Here is a 22,943-nt window from a genome sequence, read left to right as displayed (position 1 = left end):
TTTCAGTTCTACATGGTGATTCATTCACAGATTTATGCCATCTGCTATGAGGTGAACTTGTTAGAGCTGCATCCTTGCTATTAAAGTAAAAACCATAAACAGTTGTGACCATTGCTATGAAAATATGAAATTGTGTGTGTCTATTATAGACACACACACAAATCAGACGTCAAGAATTATAACATTCAAAAACCAGTTGGAGAACACTTCAACCTCCTTGGACACTCAATTACAAACCTAAAAAATTGCAATCTTCAACAAAAAAAACTTCAAAAAGATTCTAACGAGAAACTGCAAAACTGGAATTAATTTGCAAACTGGACACCATTAAATTAGGCTTGAATAAAGACTAGGAGTGGATAGGTCATTACACAAACTAAAGACCATTTCCGCATGCTAATTTTCCCCCTACTGTTACTCACACCTTCTTGTCAACTGTTTGAAATGGGCCATCCTGATTATCACTACAAAAGTTTTTTTAACTCCTGCCGATAATAGCCCACCTTAATTGATTAGTCTAGTTAGAGTTGGTATGGCAACCCCCATATTTTCCATGTTCTCTGTGTATGTGTATATATATATATATATATATATATATATATATTTTCCTACTGTATTTTCCACTGCATGCATCTGATGAAGTGGGTCTTAGCTCACGAAAGCTTATGCCCAAATAAATTTGTTAGTTTAAGGTGTCACAAGTACTCCTCGTTCTTTTCGCTGATATAGACTAACACAGCTACCATTCTGAAACCTGAGTATTTTTAGACTTCCTGATATTTCATTTTTTTAAAAGATATACTATTTCTCAATTTCCAAATGTATTTAACCATAGCATTTTTTTTTTTTTTAAATCACATTTAATAGGTATTTACAGCAGCTACCTATATAAGGGAAGTCTATGAGGGAATTTTCTACTTAAAAAAAAAACAAAAAACAAAAAAACAAAAAAACCCCAGACAATTCTGAAGTTTTATTTATTTCTCTTCCTAATATAACTTTAAAATAATTTTCTTGAATAAGTTGTTAAAATACAATACAAGTGTTAAAATAATTTAAAAATAATCAGTGGATGTATAGACTAAGGCCCCAAGCCGGCAATTGGATCTATCCAGGCAAACCCCCTGTGACAGCGTAGAGCCCACTGATATTAGCGGTTTTCTGCCTCGAGGCAGGGGTCCACCCCCACGAGTTCAGTTACAGGACAAGGGTAGAAAGTGTCCAGCCTGGGGAGCCCAATACACAATAATGAATGCCTGGCCTAGAGAACATAAGAGAGACTCCTCAGAAGCTTAGTATCTATGGAGCTTAAACACTCAGCTGTGTAGAAGCTCTCATTATCTCACACCTGTAGATTTGAAGTCTCAGTCAAGGACCCTCTGGCCTTTTTATAATGAATAACTAAAAAAAAAAAAAAATATGAATCATTAAATCATCTAAAATATACTAAAAAGTATTAGTCCTCACTGGAGACAAAATTAATGTGTGTGTGGAGTTTCCAGACCTTGCCATTTTTTAAGATGAATTTCCTCCTACGACATGTGAAAAGGTTTTTCTGAAAGTGTGTTCTGGATTCATGAATATATCCTTAATATTACTTTTCCCCCAATAAAGTCCTTCGTAAACAGTGGGGACAATGACTGCCATTTTTTTTTTTTTTTTTTTAATTTGATGCTTAGTAGCTAAAGGGCTTTTCCCACCAGATATGCAATACAAAACTCACAAATCACTAGCTGGCATTTTTACTTACTAGTGTATACTATTTTGCAATGAGAACTGTGTTGCTGCAGGAGTTCGTTGGCTTGGTACTCATTGCAGGACCCGATTCAAAACCCATTGAAATAAGTAAGATTCCCCTTGATGAGTTTTGAATTAGTCCCTTAGTAAAGTAGGCACTACTTTATTGACAAGTCTGCAGAGTTCACTGGTGTTACCCATGCCTTTGCATTGAATTGGTAAATAAGCTTGTTTTATAATGTTATGGTACAAATAAAGAAAAAAATCTAAAGATTTGATTAACTTTATACTTTCTTCCTCTCCATTTTTTCCCCCCAGTAAATGATTTTTGGGAGAAGGTTAAGTGTCAACATCAAATTTGATCTTTACTACAACACTACCGAACAAACTTATTTACCAATTCACATACTCTCTGTAGGGACCCCAGAGAGAAGTGATTCCACTGTGCATCATAATGGATATGCCAGTGTTTATTCAGGCCCCCTATAGACTTAATCAATCAATCCCAGTAAAGAAAAAACAACGACATTGTGTGCTCCCTTTGTTGACTCACAGTAGCATCCCTCAACTCCTCCCAGCCATAATGACATCAGCCATGAGGACTGAGCAGAGATGCATTCAACTTTTACTTGTGATTCACAGCTCAGGACACCCTAAGTAACATCTTCATACAACAAACTGAGCCAAGAATTTTTATGTACAGTTACTAAATACACTTATTTTGGTTGGATTTAACTGGAAAGTCCTATACATCTTGAGAAAGGTCGTTTGGGCTCAAGGCTGAAATTTTGGAGCTCTCAAACCTACTCAACAGCATAATTTGTTACATGAAAATATTAAGTATAATTAATAAATACTGTGGAAACAACCAGCATTTAGAAGCATCTAGTTTATAGTCAATATTGCTTCTTTCAATTTGTTTTGGTCGCTCAGAAAACAGAAAAGTACTCTACCAATTCAAGTTTTACTAACCACAGAATAATTAAATTATTTGGATTAGTAAATTCCATTTGAAAGGCAACCTTAAGAATGTTTACCAGAAGATTACGATGATGAGAGGTGAATCAAACTACACTGCTAAAGAGAAAATGACTATGGCTGACAAAGCATTTAAGATTTTGGCAAACCATATTCATTTCAAGTCAAAATTGTCTAACATGATTTCTAAAGTGTGTGTCTAAAAATTGTAAGGCACACAAAATGCTAGCAGTAACAAAGTGCATATCTAGGCATATTTGAGCAACTCTCATAAGGCTCTTAGCTCCAACTCCTTCTTGAATCTTTGATGAAACCAACAAAAAAAAAAAACAAAACATTTTCTTCTCAAAATATAAGCAAAACACTTTATCCCGCAAGAATTTATGGGAAAAAAAATTAACTCCATTATACTGTAATTCTTAAAAAGCAAAAAAAACAAACAAAAAACCCTTAGTTTACTAGAATTTGGATCATCCATCATTTTTACATGTGCTGGATCTAGATATGAGCAAATTACCATAAAAGACTTAATACAATCAACTGCAAAGAGGAAAAAGGTGCAACAGCATGCTGAATTACTACGTAAAGTGCAATTTACTATAAATATGTAGAGGAATATGCAACTGTTAGTTAAGACAGAAAATTGAATGAAGACAGGACAATACAATTATATTAAAAAGTAAACATCTGTATTCAGAACTCACTACATATTAAAAACATTTACTTTGCAAAAAGCAGATGAAGTGTTCAACAAATCATCTTTTAAAAGCACTAACTAGTAAAAACACTGAGAAGTAGTATTTACTTTTAGAAAACTAATAATTTTTAAGAAACATTTCAATAACAAAACTAATGAACCAAACCTGATAACCCCACATATATTGGTAAGACCATCAAGACAATTTTAAAATTAGAATACCTGACAAAAATAATTTATAAAATAATAGTAAAATACATTATAAAACCGGTTGTCAATATGTGAACGAACATTATATTTACAAAAGCCAGAAGTATCTGTATGTACTAAAAGACCAAAAGTATAAAAAAAGAACGTATATTAAGGGCTGGTCTATGCACAGTTTTTGTACTGCTTTAACTATATTGGTTTCTAAACCATTATTATAGTTAAAGCAATACAAAGAACTTTGGGCTTGTCTAAACACAGTTTTGTTTCTTAGGCCCTGTCTACACTGGCAAGTTTCTGCGCAGTAAAGCAGCCTTCGGCGCTGTGACTCCTGACGTGTACATACTGTACAGAAACTGCGCAATTGTAACACTTAAAAAAAACCACCCCAACGAGAGGCGTACAGCTTTCTGCGCTGGGGCTAGAGCGTTGCGGTGCCAGAGTAGACATTGTGGACGATTACAGCGCTGTGATTAGCCACCGGGAGATGTCCCACAATGCCTGTTCTCATCTCTCTGGTAATTGGTTTAAACTCTACTACCCTGCCCTCAGGTGACCAACTGTCATCCACACCCCATAAATGCTGAGCTGTTGGAGCTCATCAGCATTTGGGGAGAGGAGGCTGTCCAGTCCCAGCTGCGCTCCCGACATAGGAATTATACCTATGGACAGATTTCACGATGCATGACAGAAAGGGGCCATGACCGTGACACATTGCAGTGCAGGGTCAAAGTGAAAGAGCTGCGGAACGCCTACCACAAAGCGTGTGAGGCAAACTGCCGCTCCGGTGCTGCGCCCACAAGCTGCCGGTTCTACAAAGAGCCGGACATGGTACTCAGCAGCGACCTCACCTCCACTGCGAAGACCACTGTGGATACTTTGGTGGCTCATGTGCCAGGCGAAAGTGGACAGAGCCAGGAGAAGGAAATCTTGGACGAGGATGTGGATGGAGAGGGATTCCCAGAGACAGAGAATGACTCTGAGATCAGAGATGCATGCAGCCAGGAGCTCTTTTCTAGCCTGGAGGAGGCTAGCCAGTCATAGCTGTCGGAGATTGGCAAAGTGCAAACAGGAGAGGAGGCCCCTGGTACGTAGATCTGATTTTGGGAATCACTGAAGAAAACTGTTGGGGGCAAGAGGGTTGCAGAAAGCAGACTTGTCTCCCACTGCATGCCTAGTCTGAGCGGCGGAACAGGCTGTTGATTGACTCCCTCACTTTATGGGAATCTCCCAGAGACCTCCACAAAACTCTCATGGACTGGGCAATCCACTGCCACAGATTCTTCGGCAGAACTGCTTTGTTTCTTGCCCCATTAACGGTAAATTTCCCACACCACTGTGCCATTGGAGGGGGAGGGGGGCATGGATGGGTGAAGAACCATTGCTGCACACAGGCGAGCCGCATAGGGGCCAGGGCAGAAACCGAATTCTTGGAGAAGACCTTCCCTTGATTCCCTGCTCACCCTCAGCAGCAAGATATCTTCCATAATGATCGCATCCTGTGGAAAGTGTGGGACAGGAATGATTATCAGCCTCCCACCCCACCCCTACAGTGCTGGCTCTCCCCAAGAGCCACATGTCCAGTGTACAGCAGGGTCCAGGAAGAGCAATTTATCTTGCCCCTGCGGCTACTCACCATTTTGGGGGTCTTGTGGCTCTTGTTGCTTGCCTGGGGTGAGCCAGTTAGTGACAGGTATGCGAGTACTGGCTGCGTTTTAAATCACTGAATCAGTGTTCCCTGTGTTGCAAACAATACTGCTTCCGTAAAATGTTGCGTTTAAACTTCAGAGAACCTTGGGAGCCCAGCCTCCCTTTTTATTATTGCCGGCTGAACGGCTGTGCAGAATTAGAAAGTGGCCAAGAAGAACTAAGAAGGACTTTCTGCGTGACGTTATGATGCACTCCACTGCCAAGAAACAGGAATTGAAGGAGTGGTGGGACAGCAAGAAGAGCGACCGAAAGGAGAACACAGCACGCCAGAATGAAGCCACGGAGCGGCTCTTAAAGGTTATGGAATGCAAAGGGGACACGCTGCAGGCAATACTAGCTCTTCAAACTGAGCAGCTCCGTGCCCATCCTCCCCTGCAGCCGCTGTCGCAAAACTCTTTCCCATGCGCCCCCCAGACACCACCAAGACACTTATCAACCTCCTGGCTCCACTCTGTATGCATGGCATTCCACTGTTCCCCCCTCACAGTCCAGCACTGCAGTCTCCCACTAATCACTGCACTCAACACCCATCCCTCTGCAGTTTGGTCCTGCTGAAGTACAGTACCCACTGCATTGTACGCTATCCCGGGACCCCTCCTCCTCCTCGGATCTTCTCCCATCCCCCTCGCTGCTGCTGGTTTTTTGTTTGACTCCCTCCTCCAGTTGTCTTTTAATACAAGAATTGAGTTGGTTTGAAAGCAATCTTTATTCTATTAATTGAAAGCAAAAAGAGCACTGCAAAGCAACATACAATTATGTTAAACCCACATACTGCATCACGTGCACCAATCATCTCCTGGCATTACAAGCACTGCACTCCTGAGCATAGCAACAAATATTAGTGGCTTTCAGCTTCAGATTGCTGCCTCAAGGCATCCCTGATCCTTATGACCCCGCACTATGTCCCTCTAATAGCCCTGGTCTCTGGCCATTCAAACTCAGCCTGCAGGCGCTGAGCCTCTGCAATCCATCCCTGAGTGAAGCTTTCACCCTTCCCTTCACAAATATTATAGGGCGTACAGCACGCTGCTATAAGCATAGGAATATTGTCATCAGCCAGGATCCAGCTTCCCACAGAGGCAACACCAGCAGGCTTTTAAATGGCCAAAAGCACACTCAGTCATTCTGCACTTGGTCAGCCTGTTGTTGAACCGCTCCTTGCTGCTGTCAAGTTGCCCCGTGTATGGCTTCATAAGCCACAGCATTAAGGGGTAGGCGGGGTCTCCCAGGATCACAATGGGCATTTCGACTTCCCCTACGGCAGTGGTTCTCAAATTTTTGTACTGGTGACCTCTTTCACATAGCAAGCCTCTGAGTGCGACCCCCTTAATAAATTAAAAACACTTTTTTATATATTTAACACCATTATAAATGCTGGATGCAAAGCGGGGTTTGTGGTGGAAGCTGACAGCTCGCGACCCCCCATGTAATAACCTCGTGACCCCCTGAGGGGTCCCGCCCCCCATTTTGAGAACTTCTACAGTGATCTTCTAGTCCGGAAAGAAAGTCTCTGCTTGCAGCTTCCTGAAGAGGCCAGTGTTCCGAAAGATGCGTGCGTCATGCACCTTCCTGGATCAGCCTGGGTTAATGTCTGTGAATCGCCCACAGTTATCCACAAGTGCCTGGAGAACCATTGAGAAATATCTCTTGCGATTAATGTACTCAGTGGCTAGGTAGTCTGGTGCCAGAAAAGGAATGTGTGTGACATCCATCACCCCTCTGCAGTTAGGGAAACCCATTTGTACACCATCTATAATGTCACGCACGTTGCCCAGAGTCATGGTCTTTCGGAGCTGGATGGGATTAATGCCCCTGCACACTTCTGTCAACACAAGTCCAACGGTAAACTTTCCCACTCCGAACTGATTAGCGACCAATCGGTAGTTGTCTGGAGTAGCTAGCTTCCACAGTGCAATCACCATGCACTTCTCCAACGGCAGGGCCCCTCTTGTTCTTGTGTCCTTGCGCTGCAGGGAGGGGAGAGCTCATTACACAGTCTCAGGAATGTGGCTTTCCTCATCCGAAAATTCTGCAGCCACTGCTCGTCATCCCAGACGTACATCACAATGTGATCCCACCACTCAGTGCTTGTTTCCTGAGCCCAAAAGCAGTGTTCCACTGTGGTCAGCACCTCTGTTGTAGCTACTACGCATGGCGAGATCTATGTCACACTCCCTCTTGCTTTTGTAGTTTAAGGAATAACTCCACTCACTAGTGATGTGTTGGTCAGAGCAAGCAGCATACTGGTCAACAGTTTGGGATCCATTCCTGCAGCCCAAAGAGGCAGGGCGCACAGTACACAAACCGTTGAAATACGGTGCCAAAGGCAGATGGAAGCACAGGGATTGCTGGGATACCCCGCAACCCCCTTCGCTTTCCCACAAGTCTTAGGAGCAGAAGAGAAAAAGGTGGTTTGTGGGATAGCTGCCCAGAGTGCACCGCTCCGAATACTGCTGCAAATGCCACAAGTGTGAACACGCTGTTGCGCAGGCAGCTGACAGTATCAGCACAGAACAGCTGTTTCCCTTCAGTGCTTTCTGAGCAGCGCTGTAACTCCTGGTGCGATAACTCTGCCAGTGTAGACATGTCCCAAGTTTAATCTTAACAGACTGCTCATGAGGCACATTCTGCATATGGAAGCAAAGAACTCAAGGCTAAGGATTAACAACTTTGTGTTTACTGGAAAGTAGCATAACATTGTCAAATAACATTGAAATAGAAATATGGATGGACATGTTTAATAATGTTGAATAGGAATTGTGACTCATTCATACACCAACAAAATATACAATGTAAGAAGCCTCATCCTCAAATATTTCCTTAGAATGGGAAAGGAGATGAATATATATATTGTGATATCAGCTAGCACAGGAAAGCTATAAAGAGATACATTTGGGGAGAAAAGAGAGACACATTTTAACTCCTTTGGACTAAGAGTTTGAATTAAAAGAGTGATGAATGTAATGTCAGAATCAAAAGACTTACCAGACAACTACACATCAGAAGTCTAAATATGCTAAAGAGGCCTAAGACAGCACTTTTAAAAGGTCCTGGAGCAAAGCCTTTCCCTATTGTTGGCCCTTAATCTCACTGCTCTCTTCCTTACTTAGGGTGCTGGACCATGCTTGGCAGATCTCCATCTTTCATAACAATCTCTGGCTATAAGGTATTGTATAAATTTGAAGCCCCCACCCTTTACTACTGCCAGGCCTTGTCTTCACTGGGGAAAAGGGTGTGTTCTTACCTTGAGTTAGACACAATAAAAAATTATAGCAGGGAAAAAAGGGAGTTGTAGTATTAACACGTTAGCATGTAGAGATAAACACTAGGGGGTCTATCTCCCCACTAATATTAATACTGAAAATTACAAATGCCTTTTCTTTGCTTGGATTTTATGCTATGTTCTTACCTTCTGTTAGTTAACACATCTTTCCTCCTTGAGTGTATGCACCCATAAAGAGGATTTCTCTCCCTTTTCCTCATTTTAGAGATTCCTGGCTTTTACAGGAAACAAAACATATGATAGTCTCTCTTTTAAGATGGAGTTCCTGCAGAATCTACCTTTATTGCTGATTTCAACAGCAGCAGTATGAAATTGACATAGCTGTCAATTTCATTCTGCTGCTGGTGCATGGCAAAGCTATGATGAGCCAGGTCTGTGGCCAGACAGCACAAGATCAGTTCACATCAAAAAAAGAACAGTCTCTAAGTCACCACAAGTACTCCTGTTCTTTTTGCGGATACAAACTAACATGGCTGCTACTAACATGGCTGAAATCTGTCACATCAAAAAGTTATCTTCACAACCACAAGTTCTAGAATTTAAAATAAAATAAAAATGCACATTCTGCAAAAATTGACAGCTCTGCAGGTAAACACCATCCCAACAAGGAAAGCTTCCTACTAGACATTTAGCTAGGGCTCTAAAAATTTACTTGTAAAATATAGGGACACCCTCCCCTAATAGAGAGGTTTGGCACAAATGATACAGCATGTGGAAAAAGACAAACCAGTTTCCTATGTGAATATTGCCCTTATGATAGCCAGGCAACAGTAAAAATAATCCTTTGCACTTCACTGCAGTCCACTTACCATCCAAGTAAACTTTACAAACATCAACTTACTCTCCCCACAACAGCCTGATGTGACTATTAGTGTCCATTCTACAGATGGGGAAACTAGAGCACACAGAGATTGACTCACCTTGCCAAAGGCACCACTAGATGCAAACTGGAGTATCGGGGCCTCTCCCTATGGCAGAGTAGGTGGGGGGGGGTCTATCACCCAACAGGAGTGTGTGTGGGGGATCTCCACTGTTGCAGCTATGGTCTGACAAGCCAATGGAGCTGCGTGTTTGGTGCCCCCATACACATTCAGTACCGAAGGGTGGGGGGGATCTGGGCCCCAATACTGCAGCAACTGGGTGGGGGCTCCAAACAGCAGAGGGAGGGTGACCAGACAGCAAGTGTGAAAAATCGGGACGGGGGTGTGGGGCAATAGGAGCTTATATAAGAAAAAGACCCCAAAATCGGGACATCTGGTCACCCTAGGAGGGGGCCGGGGCCTCGCACCCCTCCCGGCCTAAGGGAGGAGCTCTACTAACAGCACCCGGCGAAGGGGGTATCGCGTAGACACGAGCCCCCGGGGAGAGCCAGGCGGCTGCCGGACCCCGCTCGGGGGTTGTTGCTGCTCTGTCGTAGACGCGGCGCCTCTCGCCGGTACCAGCTGGTGCAAGGACTCGCCGGCGCCGCCTGGCCCTGGCCGGGGAACGGGTCTCCCCAGGGCTCGTGCCGCACCCCCCAGCCCCGCTATTGACTCCACTTACCGGAGGGCGGGAAGGAAACAAACGGCCAGGGCGAGTAGGTGGGTAGGGGACTAGCCCGGCCCCGTTACTCACAGGCAGACACACAACGTGCTCCTACTGCCACCCGGCCAAAATGGCCGCCACCCCCAGAGAGGAGCTAGAGCTACTAACCATAGAGACACGAGGAGGGAGGGGAAGAGACGCTCACCATAGAGAACAGGTGGACGCTAAAAGAGCGCGACGCCTCAGGGCAAGGGCGTGGCTAAGATAGTTTCGGAGACGCTTCAGGACGCGTCTGTTGTGTGACGTAATCGCTGGGGGACAGAGCGGAAAGTGAGCTGCGGAGTGGGCGGGGCGGCTGTAACGTGAGTGTCCTCCTCCCCCTTCTCCTCCGGGCGGACTGTCTCCCATATTCCCCCTCCCGCTCCGTAGCAAGGGGCGGGCCCCGCAGGCGGGCGCGCGCGGAGCGGGGTCCATGTCCCGTGGCCAGCGGGGCCCAGCAGGGAGCGGTGGTAGCTGGTGCCCGGAACCCCGAGAGTCTCTGTTTGGAAGGTGAATTCATCGCTCCCTGGTTTGTCAGGGGCCCTAGTGGTGCTGAGACCTGGCACTGCCACAGCCGGCCGGCACCTGCGCCTCTGCCTGGCTACTGCACAGGTACGGGCAGTGCTCGCTTCCCCTGTGTTGCCATCAGGTTGCTGTGGAATAGCACAAAGGGAGGAAATGAGAGGTGGAGGGGATGGTGTTGTACGGAACAAATCCTTTTATGTACAGTTTAATGCCATTTAGAAGCTAAATTGTTAAATTTCAAGGTTGTAATGCTATCACTAGAAACGTAAAGATGGTCTGGTGGTATTAGGGGTTTGCTAGATAGAGAAGATGCCTCCCTAGAAATTTCAGCTGGAAGCATTCCCGTCCTTCCTTTTGCTAAGGTCTGAGCCATACAGGGAGAGGAGAGGAAGAGATTTCCAGCCAGATTAATTGTGATTTTTCCATAACCCAGGGAAGAAAAAAGTGGAAATTACTCCTACCTTGCTATTTTCCCTCACCCCAAAAGAATTATGATGGTTTCTTAAAACATTTGATCTGAAAATATCACTTGGTAAGCATATTTATTATTCAGAAATAGACGCACATTACTCACAATGAATAACTTGCAAATCTGTAAATAAAATACAAGAACCCATTAATCAAGTTTTCACTTTGCAGGCCTACAACTCTTTTGTATTTGCCTTTACATACTAATGTGCTCTTACCACTTGATTACTTTTCAGGCACCTACCCTATTATGAAGCTCCAAACAAACCAATCAGAATGTGATTAAAAATGCACTGAACTGGTTGGACAGAATGTAGCTCATAAAAAGTGACAACATTCTGAATTCAGCCATTCTATTGTCAATGATTTTCCTGTATATTTTTCTCACCATTTTAGTGCAGTGGACTGTGGCAATTTCTTTTGCAATCCTAGATTTGGACATCTGGGTCTTCAACAACCCTTTGTGCTAGAAGGGAAGTCATTCAGGTTTATATTGCAATGGCCACATTTTAGCCTCTTCTTCATTTTCTGACCCTAACCTTTGTATTTGGGGTCAATCATGCTGGCTTAGTTTTGGGAAAAGTTCCATAGCTTCTCTGAATGGCTATTATTTTATATTTTATACTCGTGTGGCTCTAGTTCTTTATTAATTAGATCAAGCCAGATCTTTACTGAGAATGCAACAATATTGCCATTGTACTATCATCTGATAATCCTGCTTTGAAATCTTTAATTGCTTTTGTAAATTTGATGTCTCTCTTCAGAGCCCCTTGTGTAAAATATGTTTGATCAAAATTTTCCTCATTGTCACTGCAAATATCATACTTATTAGTTGAAAATGTAGAGAGTCTTTTTTGAGAATTTTACCAAGTGTTATTGGGAAGCTTGGGCATCAGTTGTTTTTCAGACAACCAATCTTTAGTATCCTGATGGTTGCAGAAGAACCTTTGATCTTTCACAATATGCTTTAGATCTGTATTGGGTGTTAATTCTTTTTCATTTAGGGTGCTGAACACCCATACCTCAGAAGTTTAGGATAATTGCACCTGAGCAGTTCACCCATACCTCTTGTCTGAGCAAATGGTAAAGCTTTCTTGGTCCTATCTTTCTGCATATTCTTGCATGATATTTTAAGCAACTTGGAATTTTATATTCTGCAGTCCTCTCTTCATTAAGATGTCAAGATATATAGGGTTAGGAGCTGGAAAGGGCTGTAGCAGATCTGGAGGGGAGATGGGGTGGCAGGGAGGAAAATAGAAGTTGTCTGACTTTTCATGCTCCAATCCTGCCAAGAGTTATACATCGAAGGCCTTGGCTACACTTGCAGATGTACAGCGCTGTGAGTTAAACCTGACTTCGTGCAGCTGAGTAGGGAAAGCGCTGCAGTCTGTCCACACTGACAGCTGCCCAGCGCGCTGTCATGGCCACATTTGCGGCAATTGCAGCGCTATTGGGAGCGGTGCATTATGGGCAGCTATCCCACAGAGTACCTCTTCCCATTCTGGCACCGTGGGTTGTGGGAAGGGGGCGTAGGTACGGGGCATTCTGGGTCCTGTCCCAACGCCCCGTGATGCATCACTTCGCATCCCAGAAATCCCTTTGTTTCCGTCCACCTTTGGCGCCATCTTTCAACAGTTTCTGTGCAGCGCGATCTGTCTGCGGGAAATGGAGCCTGAACTGCTGAGGCGTATGCTGACGAGTCTCGCCAGCACGTCACATTTGGCTGTCGAACTATTCCTTAAGATCCAAAGTTACAGTGAGAGTGAGGAGTCCGACGACCCTATCGAGCCGCGTAACGCGTATGACACGAAATTGCTTGTGGCATTCACAGACATGCTCAGCACCGTGGAACGCTGCTTTTGGGCTCAGGAAACGAGCACCGAGTGGTGGGATCACATCGTCATGGAAGTCTGGGATGACGAGCAGTGGCGGCAGAACTTTCGGATGAGAAAAGCCACTTTCATGGGACTGTGTGAGGAGCTCGCCCCCACCCTGCGGCACAAGGACACGAGATTGAGAGCTGCCCTGCCAGTGGAGAAGCGGGTGGCTATTGCAATCTGGAAGCTGGCAACTCCAGACAGCTACCGGTTGGTCGCAAACCAGTTTGGAGTGAGAAAGTCGACCATTGGAATAGTGTTGATGCAGGTTTGCAAGGCCATTAATTGCATGCTACTCAGAAGAACCGTGACTCTTGGTAACGTGCAGGAAATAGTGGATGGCTTTGCACAAATGGGGCTCCCTAACTGTGGAGGGGCGATAGATGGGACGCACATTCCTATTCTGGCACCACCCCACCGAGGATCCGAGTACGTTAATCGGAAGGGGTATTTCTCTGTGGTTCTCCAGGCACTTGTGGCTCACCGTGGGAATTTCATTGACATTTACACAGGCTGGCCCGGAAAGGTGCATGATGCACGCATCTTTCGGAACACTTGGCTGTTCAGGAAGATGCAGGCCGGGACTTTTTTCACAGAGCGGAAGATCATGGTAGGGGAAGTATAAATGCCCATTGTGATCCTTGGAGATCCCGCTTACCTGTTAATGGCGTGGCTCATGAAACCCTACACAGGGAGCCTTGACAGCAGCAAAGAACGGCTCAACTACAGGCTGAGCTGGTGTCGAATGACTTTGAAGTGTGCCTTTGGCCGTTTAAAGGCCCGCTGGCAATCTCTGTATGGGAAGCTGGGCTTGGCTGAAAACAGCATCCCTGCGGTTATATCCGCGTGCTGTGCCCTCCATAATATTTGTGAAGGGAAGAGTGAAAGCTTCACTCAGGCATGGACCTCTGAGGTTCAACACCTGGAGGCTGAATTTGCACAGCCAGAGAGCAGGGCTATTACAGGGGCCCAGCGCGGGGCTGCAAGGATTAGGGATGCCTTGAGGGAGCAATTTGAGGCTGAAAACCAGCAGTGATATTTGGTGTCCTGCACGGGAGTGAAGTGCAGTAGTTCCAATCTTTAGGAATCCGTGTTTGCTAAGCAGACTTGCAGTGCCTGTTTATTTCCTGGGCTAAGGAGTCTTTTACTTTATGCAATAATAAAGAATGTTTTCAAAGCCAAAAAATCCATTTATTGAAAAGAAAAAAATTGTTTATTGAAAAGAAACAAGGGGTGGAGTGGGGAACAGTACAATTACAGATTTGCATATGTCTTGTCACGTGTGCTATGCAGTGAGTGCTGCACTTCAGGATAGCTATACTGCATGGTGATGAGGGTTGAGTGCAGAGGGTAAGGGTCATGGTTTTCAGGGCTGGGTGGTGAAGATACTGGTGTTGGAGGCAGCGGGTGGCGTGAAGAACACGGAAGTTGAGGAAAGTGGGTTGGAGGTGACAGTGGGGCACAACGGAAAGAGTTTTGGGACAAGGGCTGTAGAGGGGGGTGGCGTTTGCGGTACTGCTCCTCTTTCTGAATGGCTACGAGCTCCTGGATAGCATCTGCTTGGCGCTCCAGGATGCTTATGAGCTGATCCGTGCTTTGCTGCCAGTGCTCAGTGCTTTGCTGCCGGTGCGTTGCGTTTTCCTGGCGGATCCTGCTTTCTCTCTCCCTCCAGTTCTGTGCTTTCTCATTCTCTTTAATAGATTGCCGCATCACTTTTTGCAGCATGTCTTTGCTTTTTCGCAGTCTCTTCCTGAGTCTTTGCAGTCTCTGAGCAGGCGATAAGAGGGACGGCTGAGGTCTCAAGGGTTGATGCAGCAGTATAGATAAAATGCAACATTTAACAGAGGCAGCATTGTTTATACCAGACAGAGTAATGATTCCTCCCGCACTTAAGGAGTAGAAAACTCACAGGGTCTGCACAATAGCATAATTTTCCCGTCCGAAACAGCACACATATCCCACGGGAGCCTCAAAATGGTGAGTAAGGGGGACTGATTGTTTCAGGGCTGCACTGTCCTCTGGGTTTCTCTGCCTTGGGGAGAGCCAACAGTTTCAGGGGGCCCCTACACTGAACACTGTCCCAACATTTTCCACAGGAGTTCATCCTGGACGATATCTCGCTGCTGAGGGTGACCTGGGAAGCAAGGGGAGGGTCTTCTACTGCAATGCAGCTTCCGCCCTGGCCCATATGCAGCTTGCCTGTGTGCAGCAACGGTCCCCTTGCGGCACAGTGGCGTGGACACGTTAGCGTGGCTGGGACAAGGATCACGGTGGCTCCCCCGATAAACCTGCGCAACCGCATTGCACATGTTCTGGATGAAACATTAGAGGAGATTACCGAGGCCGATTACCGCGATGTGATAAACCACATCAATGCACTATTCCACATCTAGGCATGCATGCCTAACCCTCCTCTCCCAAAGAGCCCGCACCGAAAAAATTCCTTTCCCCCAAAAAAAACCGCTTACCAGGAACCTGCTCTTCTGTTTGTCCTCCACCAAGTACCGGCTGCTGCGACTGGCTACCTTCCTCCTGGCTCGAGAAGAGCTCCTGGCTGCATGGCTCCAGGGATTCTGGGGTGTCTCCATCCGGCCCACCACCATCACTCCCGTTTTCCTCCTCCTCCTCTTTCTCCTCCCTCCCCCCCACCGGCTCTGAAGTGTCCATGGTGGTGCTTGGAGTGGAGGTGGGGTTAACCCCAAGTATCGCATCCAGCTCTTCGGAGAATCGGCAGGTCGCGGGAGGAGCACCCGAGCGGTCGTTTGCATCGCGAGCCTTGCGGTAGGCACTCCGCAGCTCCTTCACTTTAATCCTGCACTGCAGGGCGTCTCGGTCATGGCCCCTTTCCATCATGTCCTTTGATACCTTTGGGAAGGTATCATAACTTCTACGGCTGGAGCGCAGCCTGGACTGTACAGTTTCCTCCATCCAAACACTGATGAGGTCCAGCAACTCGCCATTGCTCCATGCTGGGGCTTGCTTGGCGCGTGGAGGCATGGTCACCTGGAAAGATTCACTGATAGCACTCCACGCCGGGCTGAGCAAACAGGAAGGGGATTTTTAAAATTCCCGGGAAATGTAAAGGGTGGGTCACATGGGTTGGTTACCTGAGGCCAGGGCAGTAGAGTTTGAACTGATGACCAGAGTGGCTAGAACAGGCATTGTGGGATACTGCCGAATACTTCTGGAGGCCAGTCACAGCGCATTGGGCAGCCACACTGGCGCTGCAGCGGCAGCACAATACTCGCTATTCCTCTCCTGCGAGGTGGAGTACATGCAGCGCTGCAACCACGGAGATACAGCGCTGCAGTATGCCTTGCCAGTGTGGACCGGGAGTGAGTTACAGCGCTGCGGGCAGCTTTACAGCACTGTAACTCGCAAGTGTAGCCAAGGCCACAGTCAATGGGACTACTCACAATGTGTAAAGTATGCCTTTGCTAGGTCAGGGCCACAGTAGCTGATAAACATAAAATTTTTATGAAACTATAGCCAAATAATTGCTTTTTTAGTTTTCAATGTTATCTTGTTTTGGGGTTTTCTGTAGTCTGAGTCTTGTGAGAAATTTCAAAGTTGTGGCTTTGAGATTGTAATGTATTTTCAGACATCAACAACAAACTCTGGGAAAATTTCAGAAAGAAGTGATTTTTAAATACCGTACTTTAGAATTCTGCTGGAAAGTCTCTAGAATGAATGAGTGTCTGGAATATGTTTATCCGTCTCCTTGAAATAGTCCACATTTACAAAGTGATTTCTTCTGCTTGTTTAAGGGGTTTATAGCTCACTTTTAAACAGAAAACATGACCACTGGAAGGGAAAGCAAAGGTATCTGTACAAGTGGAGATTTGCCTGTGGAAACTATGGGGTTTCCTTTCCCTTCAAGAAGGGAACTTATTATTAAAAAAATTAAGAATGTGAAGTTTTGTTAGAGACTATGTTTAAAGCTAACATGGTAATAGCTCTTGTAAATTGGAGTACACTGATATAATTTTCTTTGGTGGAGCGAAGATGTGTTGTGTCCCAAACTGTTACATTAATTGTGACTAGGTGGGAGAGAGTGGCAAAGTTGGTCTCTGTATAAATGTGAGAATCTCCAAAGTGTATTTAAAATTTCATCTACTATATTTTTTGCCGTGACACAAGCAACTAAATGTTCTGTGATCTTGGTCTAGTTTGTAGACAGTACATTATTCAAGATTCATGAAGCCAGGAAAAACTTCTCTCTTCCATCGATGTGTAAGAATCAAAAATTCAATTTATGATTAGTAAGAAGGAAAAACTATTGGTCGCAGACCACAGATATCCTGTAATTCTTCAGGACTGGCTAAAATCTTCAAAACATCAAACAATTTGGAAACAAGATCTGAGGAATTGAAAATTTGTTTTGCCTTCATTAGATTGAAAATTATTCCAGTGATGGTAATTAATGCAACTTAAAGGTCTCCGTCAATTTTTTTCCATTATGTTATAATTAGATAATTAATTCCAGCAAATGATTCTTAAAATTGTTATGGTTACTGATGCAGTAGGGAAAAATTAGATATTACTTTCAAAGTAGCTATTTTAAACAAATAATGACAAAGTTAAAAAACAGCGGTAATATAATCGTTTGATCTGTTGGTGAGCAAATTAAAAACTGCATTCCAGTATCTAATATAGGAACGTTTGAGGGAATTGAACTACAGTAAAATTTAACATGAGGGAAAAGGAAGCAATTAAAACAGATAAAAGTTGAAAGGGGGGTGTGTGTGAGAGAGTGAGTGAGTGGAATCACAGGGCATTAGCTTAAGACTTGAGAGACCTGGCTTCTTCAGTTCCATCCTCTGCAACAGACTTGCTGTGTAATCTTGGGCAAGTCACTTCCTGTCTCTGACCTATCTGTAAATTAGGGTTAATAGCAATTCCCTACCTCACTGGGATGTTGAGGATAAACAGATTAAAGATTGTGAGTTCAGATACTATAGTGATGGGGGCCAATAAGTACCTGTTCAGTATGTGTAGATAACAAGGCAGCTGCATATGTGCCATTTCATGCACAGCCTTGCATATATCAAAAGTGGATATAGTGAACTTATATTTTCAGAAAGCCTTTGACAAGGTCCCTCACCAAAGGCTCTTACGCAAAGTAAGCTGCCATGGGATAAGAGGGAAGGTCCTCTCATGGATTGGTAACTGGTTGAAAGATAGGAAATAAAGGGTAGGTATAAATGGTCAGTTTTCAGAATAGGGAGAGGTAAATAGTGGTGTCCCCCAGGGGTCTGTTCTGGGACCAGTCCTATTCAACATGTTCATAAATGATCTGGAAAAAGGGGTAAACAGTGAGGTGGCAAAATTTGCAGACGATACAAAATTACTAAAGACCGTTAAAACCCAGGCTGACTGTGAAGAGCTACAAAAGGATCTCTCAAAACTGGGTGACTGGGCAACAAAATGGCAGATTAAGTTTAATGTTGATAAATGCAAAGTAATGCACATTGGAAAGCATAATCCCAACTATACATATAAAATGATGGCGTTACCGCTCAAGAAAGTGATCTTGGAGTCCTTGTGGATAGTTCTCTGAAAACATCCACTCAATGTGCAATGGCAGTCAAAAAAGTGAACAAAATGCTGGGAATAATTAAGAAAGGATAGATAATAGGACAGAAAATACCATGTTGCCGCTATATAAATTCATGGTGCTCCCACATCTTGAATACTGTGTGCAGATGTGGTTGCCCCATCTCAAAACAGATACCTTGGAATTGAAAAAGGTTCAGAAAAGGGCAACTAAAATTATTAGGGGTATGGAACGGCGTCCGTATGAGGAGAGATTAATAAGACTGGGACTTGTCACTTGGAAAAGAAACATGGGGTGATATGATTGAGGTCTATAAAATCATGACTGGTGTACAGAAAGTAGATAAGGAAGTGGTGTTTACTGCTTCTCATAACTCAAGAACTAGGGGGTCACCAAATGAATAGGCAGCAGGTTTAAAATGAACAAAAGGAAGTATTTCTTCACACAATGCACAGTCAACCCGTGGAACTCTTTGCCAGAGGATGTTGTGAAGGCCAAGACCATAACAGGTTTCAAAAAAGAGCTAGATAAATTCATGGAGGATAGGTCCATCAATGGCTATTAGCCAGGATGGGCAGGAATGGTGTCCCTAGCCTCTGTTTGCCAGAAGCTGGGAATGAACGACAGGGGATGGATCACTTGATGATTACCTGTTCTGTTCTTTCCCTCTGGGGCACCTGGCACTGTCCACAGTCGGAAGACAGGATACTGGGCTAGATGGACCCTTGGTCTGATCCAGTAGGGCCATTCTTATGTTCTTATATGGGAGAAGGCAGTATACCTTATGAATTTTCCTAATCTACAGATGCCCGCTTAGAACCAATAGAATATTGATGCTCTGTTAAGGGATCACGTTACAAAATTGAGTGTGCATGCAAAAAGTCCTTTTCACCCCATGTCTCCACCCCCCCAATAACAATTTACAAAATAACCTAGTTTGCACAGACCATGAAAAGGCACATCTGTGATCTAGACTACCTCCTTGCCTAACTTTAGATTTCTACATCAGACTGGTGACGTGCTATGGGGAGGAGGGAAGATTTCCTTTTACTCTTTTTAAGAAAAAGTTGCAGCACATAAGATGCATTTTGTCCACCATGCTTTTTATTCTCAAATATAGATGAACTCTTTGCTTAGATTTTCAAAAAATCATATACGGTTTGACCTAAACCAAATACAAAACTTCCAAATAATTTCCCTAAATTTAAAAAGTCTGTTTCACAACACATTATTCAACCAAAACATTTTCTTTCCAGGTATTTTTAAAAGGTAGTTCCACAAAGTAAGGGAGATGATGGTGGTACCCACCTTACACTTGGGAGAGGGGAGACTTGGGTTCAGATCTCTACTCTAGATGTGGGAGACCCAGGCATAGAGGGTATTCTGGGGTGTGTGTTTCTCCGTCTCTCCTGTTTTTGAAGCTTTTGTTTGGCTTTGTATAAATATTCATTGGAGCAGGGACTTGACCTTGGGTCTCCCACTTCCCACATGTAATAGTCATTCTTGTTCTCTGGCCCGGTGACTAGGTATTTTATACAAAGTGGAATAACTTCAACAAGAGAGGTGAAGAGACAGATAATGCACATAAAATGGCATTTGATAAATATTCTTAAGAACATGAGACTTTTGCATGCTCCATGAAGGTTGTTAAAGAAGTAAACCTTATTCTTATGTGTATTTCTAGGAACTGACAGTGTAAAACTCTTAGTTGAGCGACTCAAAATCTATTTTTCTCATCAAGATGAGTACGAGAGAGAACCTTATAATCTTACGCTCCATCTTTTCTTTTATTAGTGGGAAATGACCACACCTAACAAGACACCACCAGGTGCTGATCCCAAGCAGTTGGAAAGGACTGGTACTGTTCGGGAAATAGGCTCTCAAGCTGTTTGGTCCCTTTCATCCTGTAAGCCAGGTAAATTGTAAAACACAACAAAACAAACAAATAATTGTGAAATTCAGGGAGGGTTTTTTCCTTTGAGGAGAATAAAATCTTTTTGACCTTGCTAAAATTGTATGATGATGAAATTGCATGATGATGAACTTGCTAGTATTAATTTATAAACTAGATAAATTAGCAAATGATCACTGTTATTTCCTTTGTTTCTTCACTTCAGGTGAATAAAGAATACATAAAAGTGACATAAAAATGAATTAAGCATAGATTGTATTACAGTCCATTAGAAATAACTTGGGTCTAGTCTAACGTAGAAATAGTTTGCTAGGATAGCTATACCCAAAAAACCCTCCTATTGTACACACAGTTATTCTGGCAGAAATGTGCTTTTCCAAGTATAGCTTATACCTGTTCAGAGAATGAAATAAACTCTGTCAAAAGTAGTACACCTCTACCCCAATATAATGCAACCTGATATAACACGAATTCAGATATAATGCGGTAAAGCAGTGCTCTGGGGGGGGAAGGGGGTGGGACTGCACACTCCGGTGGATCAAAGCAAGTTCGATAGAACGCGGTTTCACCTATAACACGGTAAGATTTTTTGGTTCCCGAGGACAGCGTTATATTGAGGTAGAGGTGTATTTTGCCAGTGTTATTGTGTCAACATTGGGGCTTTTGCCAACATAGCTATGTAATTAAAAAAAAAAAAAACTATCCCCAGCTGACGTAGCAGCAACACTTAAGGTTAGGCGTGCCATTATAGTGCGGTACTCTAAATGCTATGAGCAAGATAAAACAATAATCTTCAATGGAGATAGAATGGTTTTGAACATGTCTCCTAAGCAAGAGTAGCTCTTTGACCATATTGTATTTGTTGGACATATTCAAGTCCCTGCTACATAGATATCTGTCAGAAAATAATTAAATCAATTTTCAACAGGTGTGGGAACAGGGGTCATTGTAGGTTGAGACTGTGCTCAGGTTGAGCATTCCTGATCTGATGTCCATATATATACTTCTGTTTTGGTTAACACAATGTACTTTTAGATTTGGATTATTAATAGTCACTATTGCAGATGGAGCTACTAACACTAACTAACTGAACTGTAGCTAATGTGGGGGAGTAGCAAAGGGGATGAAGTTAATAGGTTGAATGGCAGTAAAAGAGGGAAAGAGTAGCAAAGGGTTGGCAATGGTAAGGGACAAATAATCATGATTGGTATGAAGCCTAAATCTTATGATTTTTGTTTTCTTCATTTAAGAGATAATGTCAGTGAATAAAAGTATTGCCAGAGAAACGTGTACTTGAGGAGTCTCCCAGTTGTGTACTTTCATTCAGTAGACAGCTTATCCAAAAGAGTAAAGTTTCTTTATTTTTAAAAATATTATATAGTTAGGTATTAAAGTTGTTTGTCTGGCATTTTATTATAATAAAGTATATTATCATTACTTAAAATAATTATTAAGTAAAGGTTAGCCTTTTGATTACAAAATAGATGAATGACTTGAAAAATCAGGTATTGTAACATGGCAAACTATTCAGTTTTATGTTAGTTTTACAATGGTTCCTTTATGTAATTGTATCTGGTGTATTATACGTGTATAGAGCTCAATCCTGTAAGCATTCATGCATGTAGTCTTCACTCATTTACATGGGTACTCCCTTTGACTTTATTGGTACTATTCCACTCAGGATTTTTAGGATCAGACCAATAATAAACAACAATTTAAAGTAATTTTGGCCCACTACCTCAGAAATACCTACTACACCTCTACCCCGATATAACGCGACCCGATATAACACGAATTCAGATATAACGCGGTAAAGCTGCACGCTCCGGCGGATCAAAGCGAGTTCAATACCACGCGGTTTCACCTATAACGTAGTAAGATTTTTTTGGCTCCCGAGGACGGCATTCTATCGGGGTAGAGGTGTATTTACTTTTCAAGGTGGAGCCTTGGGATAGAGAACACGAATAACCAGGACACTTACAGCTTGTTAAAACATATCAAGTGTTGTGTGTTTCATAATAGCATACTTTGGGTGCAGTCTGGCCACACACCTTCCACCACCCAAGCAGCACAGGTATCCAGTATAACTGCACTATTAAAGAGTTATTGCTTTTACAGAGTGTTTCAGGCTTTTTCAAATAAAAAAGGCCCTAAATATAAGGATCCCTTAAAAATATTTTAACTGATTATAACGTTAAAATTAGATTATCTTCCTCCTACCCCCCCATTTAAAATACTACAGAATATAAGAGCCTGTCTGCAAAATACTTGCAGAGCAAAGCTGGGATCATATCAGAAATTTACAAGGAAGGAGTTCTAACAACAAAAGTGGGCCAAGTGCTTTACATTAATCTTTGTTGCAGATCTTACTTGGTTTATCAGAATTCTGGCATCTTTCTTGGGAAATGTGAATGGAAGTGACAACTAAC

The 22,943-nt window shown here is 43.5% G+C and overlaps 2 protein-coding genes across 7 annotated transcripts in view; one reads left to right on the top strand and one right to left on the bottom strand.

The window, feature by feature from the left end:
* The window catches only part of ABCE1 (ATP binding cassette subfamily E member 1), a 33,244-nt gene extending 22,933 nt beyond the window's left edge, over positions 1-10,311 (bottom strand). The window contains exon 1 of the mRNA XM_034771049.1: positions 10,155-10,311. The gene's annotated coding sequence lies outside the window, so the exon portion shown is untranslated. The remainder of the gene's footprint in view (positions 1-10,154) is intronic.
* Positions 10,312-10,413: 102 nt separating this feature from the next.
* ANAPC10 (anaphase promoting complex subunit 10) overlaps positions 10,414-22,943 on the top strand; it is a 69,721-nt gene continuing 57,191 nt past the window's right edge. For 2 of the 6 annotated variants that reach the window (XM_034771050.1, XM_034771054.1), the window contains exons 1-2: positions 10,529-10,787; positions 20,397-20,517. In XM_034771050.1, coding sequence (XP_034626941.1) covers positions 20,403-20,517 — 115 coding nt within the window. In that variant the 5' untranslated portion in view covers positions 10,529-10,787; positions 20,397-20,402. Of the gene's footprint in view, positions 10,499-10,528; positions 10,788-11,173; positions 11,233-20,396; positions 20,518-22,943 lie in introns of those variants that run through there. The other 4 variants (XM_034771052.1, XM_034771051.1, XM_034771056.1 and 1 more) reach the window with 4 other exon arrangements.

The sequence above is a fragment of the Trachemys scripta genome, chromosome 5, assembly GCF_013100865.1.
Source record: "Trachemys scripta elegans isolate TJP31775 chromosome 5, CAS_Tse_1.0, whole genome shotgun sequence".
Taxonomy (NCBI): Eukaryota; Metazoa; Chordata; order Testudines; family Emydidae; genus Trachemys; species Trachemys scripta.
Note: the sequence above shows the minus strand (reverse complement) of the source record. Positions and strands in the feature narration are given on the sequence as shown.